At 48.4% G+C, this 6,399-nt stretch overlaps 1 protein-coding gene across 1 annotated transcript in view; it reads right to left on the bottom strand.

Annotated features, from left to right (window-relative positions):
- Positions 1–1,588: 1,588 nt before the first annotated feature.
- MAP6 (microtubule associated protein 6) overlaps positions 1,589–6,399 on the bottom strand; it is an 81,916-nt gene continuing 77,105 nt past the window's right edge. The window contains exons 5-6 of the mRNA XM_023512766.1: positions 2,470–2,609; positions 1,589–2,436 (exon numbers count right to left, since the gene is read on the bottom strand). Of these exons, the coding sequence (XP_023368534.1) occupies positions 1,589–2,436; positions 2,470–2,609 (988 nt within the window). The remainder of the gene's footprint in view (positions 2,437–2,469; positions 2,610–6,399) is intronic.

Genomic DNA, 6,399 nt, shown 5'->3' with positions numbered 1-6,399 from the left:
GCACTATCACCTAGTTGGCCTGTGAGAAGATGTGTGTTATGGGACGTGGTGTGCGGGTCAGAGAAAGAAGTGAGAAGAGGAGATGTCCACACACACCGCTCCTGGAGCCTCAGTGTGGCCTTTTCTTGTCTTCAGGTCCCTGATGTCAGAGCTCATATGGCAGCAAGCTCTGCGGCCTGCGTCTGTGTTGGGCCAGGAAGAAACCTCACAGTGTGTGTGTATGGAGGTGGCTTCTGGAGGCAGAGAACCCTAGTGCTGTTGGGAATGAGATGAGGAGGCAGACTTGGGGCCAGAAACCTGGGCTCTTTGGGAGTCCTCCTGTGATGAATTTTCTGTAAGCTGAACTCCTTTAAAAGGGGTAAGAGTGTTTTGGGAGCCAGTGTTGGTAGGGACAACAAGTAGAGCTCCCTGAGGGTTCTGGGCTTAGAGAGGCTGCCCTTCGACCTTGTGGGACTCTGGCAGGACCCATCTCTGACCAAGGCTGAGTTTCAGGCCCACTGGCAGCTCCCAGCCTCCTTCCCCATGGCCTGGCTGTGGCTCTCCCTCACCGGCCAGCACACACGCACAGCCTACAAGGTTGACCCTCTCTCCCTCATGGATGTCCTGAGATTCAGAAAACTGATCCCCTCTGCCTGGCCTCAGCCCTCTGTCCCAGAGGCCTGCTATACCCCTAGCTGAGTCCTCATGCAAGCCAGATTCCTTTCATTCAGGGACTTCCAGAGACGGCCTATGCCCAGTCTGCTCCTGCCTGGGCTGTCCAGCAGCCTGTTGGGACTCCATAGCCAGTTTCTCTGGGAAGCCCTCCTGGCTGGCATAACTGGATGTCCTCTCAAAGCCAGGCCTTTGTTTTTCCCAGGGCCTCATCCCCCATCACATTTTATTGTCCTAAGACTGAGATTTCTCACCTCAGTGACCCCAGTGCCCAGCACACAGCCTGGCACAAAGTGGGTGCTAAGGTAAGGCCCACTGCATGTATGAATAAGTGGGGACTTCAGGCATTTTGGGAAGGTCTTGGCTGAGCCAAAGTTCTGCAGTATCCTGAGACTTACGACCAGGGGCCTACTGTTCTCAAGAAGTTTGACCTCTGGATGAGTTTTAAGACAGTTAGGCAAACAACTATCACTTAAAATTACCTTGGGCCACTGGGTCCTTGCTCATTCTTCTGTAGGCTTCAACTCTGACCCACTCAAGGCTCAGTCTGTTGGGCTTTCCTGGCATTTAACTCTTGGCTTGTCCTGCCCACCTTCATGACAGAGTCCTATTCTCAGACTCCTGGCATTGCTTGCTCACTCTCATCTCATGCTGACAAGTCCCAGGAACTGGGTGTTTCTCAGACAGCTCTGGCCTGTGTGGGTTAAAGCAGAGGCTGGCATGCCCGCTTTCAGTGTACACAGCATGCACACATATGTACCACATGCCCCCCACCCCTCGAGCCAGAGAGAGACACTGCTGAGCCAGAGGATCAGATTTATTAGACTCTAGCAAGACTACGGTACATGTTTCATGCAGATTAAATAAGTGCCTCACTGCCCTGGGAGGGGAGCACTTTCACTGCCAGCTCCTTCATTGGCAAGTCAAGAGGTGCATATCAAGGGGAACCCTCAAGATATTCTGCATGGGGGACAGTTGGGATCACAACTGGGGGAGGAAGTGAGACACTAGGCAGCTGAGGGCCCTTGGGACCTTGAGTCTTAAGAGGTTCAGGGACCGTAGGACCTTGGTCCTTTGCTGGTGCTGGCACCAAGGAATCTTTATCCTTCAGAGGCACCGGGATTATAGGAACTTGATTCTTTATAGGCTCAGGGACCACAGGACCTTGATTCTTTGGAGGCTCTGGAATTATGGGATCCTTATCCTTGACTGGTGCTGGGACAGTAGGGCTTTGATTCTTCACAGACTCAGGGACTGCAGGACCATGATTCTTTATAGGTGCCATGGGTGCAGAATCATGAACCTTCAGATGCTCTGGGATCACTACATTTTGATCCTTGACTGGCTCTGGACCCACAAAACTTTGATTCTTTATAAACTCAGATACCACAGGACCTTCCTTCTTTACAGGTGCTGTGGCACTTTGATTCTTCAGATGTTCTGGGATCTTGGGACCTTGATCCTTGACAGATGCTGAAACCATGGAATCTTGATCCTTAACAGGTGCTGGGACCACAGGGACTTGATTCTTCACAGGCTCAGGGGGCACAGGACTTTGACCCTTCAGAGACTCTGGTACCATGGGACTTTGATCCTTAACTCTTGCTGGAACCATAGGACTTTGGTTCTTTAGAGGCACTGGGACCAAAGGAACTTGGTCCTTGGCTGGTGCTGAGATCATAGAACCTTCATTCTTTACAGGCTCATGGACCACATGGTCTTGATCCTTGACTTGTACTGGAGTCATAGGACTTAGATCCTTCAGAGACCCTGGGACTACAGAACCTTGATCTTTTGGAGTTCCCAGGACTATTGGGCCTTGATCCTTTGGAGGCTCTTGGACCACAGGACCATGACCTTTCAGAAGGCCTGGGACCACAGGACCTTGATCCTTGTTTGGCTCTGTGGCTACAGGACCTCGATTCTTACTTGAATCACTGGCAGGTTTGACCAGGCTCCTGCAAAGGAGAGAGAAGTGGTCACTGTGGGGGTAGAGCTCAGGCCAGGTATAGGGCAGAGCACAGATTGCCTGATAAATCTTGGCCCAGTGGAGCCTGGGCCGGGCAGCTCTTGCTGGAGAGCCAGTAGAGTCTGATTTCTATGTTCTTATTACAGAATGTGGGGTAGGGTGAGGGACAGGCTCAGGGATCAGTAATTCAATGTGCTTGCCAATTGATTATAACCTGCACGTGGCACAGGGATGGTGCCCTGGTGACAACAGCAGTATCATAGCTGGACTCAGACTTGGCCAGTGGGCATCCAAGAAGCCCACCCACCCCACACTCCATCCAGGCCCTCTGCTTTTTCCACCAGGATCATTGGGCCCTTCCTGGGAACCCCGTGTTAGCTATTCTCTTAGATGTTCTCTTAGCTGTTCTCTTTCCTTATTCTCGTGGCCTCCAAGGTTCCTTTCCTTCCCTGACCCTCTTTTTAAGGGTTGACTGAAGGGAGAGGCAAGGGATCCATGGCATACCAAGAAAGGGTGCAGTGGGAATTTCCTTCTTCTCCCTCCCTGCAAGGGGGAAAGGTATTATTGTCACTGACATTGTCTAGCACAGCCAGCATATGGTGATAGCTGGCCTTTAGCTTTATCATTGCTTTTAAATTTCTATAGACAGTGAACCCCATTGTTGCCTGCATCACCCCCACTGCCCCCACCTTTGGTAGGTAGCTGACTGGGACTCCCCATTCCAGTAGTGATGAGGCCCTGGTCCCCTCACTCTATCCCCACTTCCATTTCCCTCTGTACTCCTTGGACTCTTGCTGTCACTAACTCCAAGGCTCCTGGGCCTATGTCCCTGCAGCCCAGAGTCCAAGCCTGTCACCAGAATCCTCCTGGGCCATTCCAGCTGCCTCACTGCAGCCCTCTTTCCCATCCCTTGGCCCACCCACATGCGGAGACAGTAACAGCACTGACACCTGTGGGCAAACATTGCCATGCTCAGACCCGGCTAGTCTGGAGCCCTCTGGTGTGGAATGCACACCCCTCCCTTGCAGGCCAGGTGGAAAGTTGCTGCTCAGCAGTGATGTTGCTCGGCAGGTGTCACAAGACTGTGCACACCTACAACACACTCTGCTCTCCCACTCACTTCTTGTCATAGCTCATCTTGGCTACACAGCAGCCCTGTGAAGCACACAGGAAGGATGTTATTACCCCTACTTGTCTCATGACAAAAAGGAGGTCCTGAGAGGGCAGGTGATATGGAAAGTGAAGGGACCCACATGGACTAGTCTGGATTTTTCCAATCCTGGAGCCTGTGCTCTTCCCCCTGGCACACAGTAGGTCCTCCATACTGTTATTATTACTCTTATTCTTCAACATGTGTAGCAATAAACTTTCAGCATTTTAACAGTTCCTATCAGGCTTCTACAGAAATTATGTCTCACTGTTTCTTAAAGCTGCTTTAGTAAGACCTCTACTTGGTAGCACTTTCTTAGCTCAGTATGGTTTGATCTCTCTGGGCTTCAAGCCTGTCATGTGTTTAGTAGGTATAATGATATGATATTCACTCAGAAATTTATGATGTAAAGGTCATGTACATAGAGCCCTTGTACTATGGTATTACTAAGTAGTATTATGATTATTTTTCTATTTACTTTGAAATAAAATCCCACATATTTTGGATTGTTTATATTCTGCTACATAAGCTTTTTATTGTATTTAGTCTTTTGAGCCCTCAGTGGCACAGGCAGCCTGCCCACCAGCCCCCTTGCTGGACCTGAGTGCACAGTGGAGGGAGAGGGCCAGGACAGCTCTCTAGCTCAGCATGACATGGGGCATAGATGCTGTGGCCGGACTGACATGGCTGGCTGCTGTCAGAAGGACCTTAAGTGTTTGAGGCAAGGTTGTGAGAGTGTGCAGAATCCAAAGATGGCATTAAAACACCTTCAGTCATTTATGTACAGCCAGAGAGAAAAAATAAAAACTGAATTCAGAATAGAATCAGGCAGGAAATCAATTAGCTAAGCCCTCTCAGGTCATGAGGTGATGTGGGTGGGGTCATCCTAGTGGGATGATCAAACTGAGAGAGGACAAAAGAAGGTGATGGGGTAGGGTGGGGCTTCACGGATCTCAGGCTTGGGCTGAAGAACTTATCCCTTGCCAGGACATGGACTCAGAGTCCATGCAGGCATGGAGATCATGATGACCAGGCCATACTTCCCTGGATGTTTACAGCCTCGCACACCCCAAATGTCTTTTTAATGAGCAGCCCTAGCCAGCTGTGAGCTAAGCCCAGATTGTGTGGACCTATAACCTCATATAGGTTTGACTTTGTTAACTTTGCTTTGACTAGTTAACTTTTTTCTCTAGACATAACTAAATGTCTTTAGTTATGGGAGGGTTTAGAATTAAGATTATAATTGATGAATTAAGTCAAATGTAAAATATTACTTTTTTGAGTATTAAGTTTGGGAAAAATCTGCATGGATTTAGTTCAAAAGTATTTGTAATGCTTAGGATAATTTAGCATATTAGAATACCCAACAGATTAGCTTTGTAATTCCAATATAAAATGTGTAATGAAATAATCAAGTTAGATGTAATTTAACAATTATAGAAATGGGCTCCGCGCCTGTGGCTCAAGCGGCTAAGGCGCCAGCCACATACACCTAAGGTGGTGGGTTCGAATCTCCAGCCCGGGCCCGCCAAACAACTATGATGGCTGCAACCAAAAAAAAAAATGGCCAGGCGTTGTGGCGGGTGCCTGTAGTCCCAGCTACTTGGGAGGCTGAGGCAGGAGACTCGCTTGAGCCCAGGAGTTGGAGGTTGCTGTAAGCGTGATGCCATGGCACTCTACCCAGGGGGATAGCTTGAGACTCCGTCTCAAAAAAAAAAAAAAATTATAGAAATGAACCCTGAAAGTATAGTCTTTAGAAATAATTTAAAGTAGAAAAATATGAGACAGTTTTAGAATTATGTAGACAATGATGATTTTTTTTTTTCTTTTTGAGACGGAGTCTCACTATGTTAGTTACACTTGGTAGAGTGCCATGGCGTCACAGCTCATATCAACCTCAAACTCTTGGGCTAAAGCAATTCTCTTGGGACTATAGGCTCCCACCACAATTCCTGGTTATTTTTTTGTTGTAGTTGTCATTATTGTTTAGCTGGCCCAGGCTGGGTTTGAATCCACCAGCCTCAGTATATGTGGCCAGTGCCATAACCACTGTGCTATGGGAGCCGAGCCAATGATGAAAATTTTTATGACAACCCAAGAGTCACTATGTTTTTAAGATTATTAAGATTATTTTATTTTTAATTACTTAGGAGAGTTGACTTACATTAGAAAATCCTCCTTAAAAGAGATTGTTGCATTTTACTAGATTCTTTATTTTATTATTTTTATCAATTAAGCATTCATTTTTAAAACCAAAGTAGCCTGGGCAGTTTTTCTATGCACAAAACAGTTCTCAAGAGCTCTGAGAAACCATCACCGACACTGACTAGGCATCACCTGGTTCCACAGTTCCCTGCCAGTCTTCCCCATCTGTAAAATGCCCCATCACCTCCAATGAGGCTGGTGGGAGCTGCACTCTCAGTGTGCCCGTGTGAATAAGGCAAAACCACCCCCTTGAACAAGTTGCATGTGTGGCTTGGGGAGCAGAAACAAGCTGCGTTCAACCCCACTCAGGCACAGGCCAGCTGTCCTTTGGCATGGCCCAGCCTACGCCACTGAATCTGGGCCAGCTGCATATCTTCTCTAGAGAGCATATGACACAGGCCCCTGCCACCTCCCAGCCTGTGTG

The sequence above is a fragment of the Otolemur garnettii genome, unplaced genomic scaffold, assembly GCF_000181295.1.
Source record: "Otolemur garnettii isolate 467f Iridium unplaced genomic scaffold, OtoGar3 scaffold00001, whole genome shotgun sequence".
NCBI lineage: Eukaryota > Metazoa > Chordata > Mammalia > Primates > Galagidae > Otolemur > Otolemur garnettii.
This window is presented reverse-complemented; position numbering and strand designations above follow the sequence as displayed.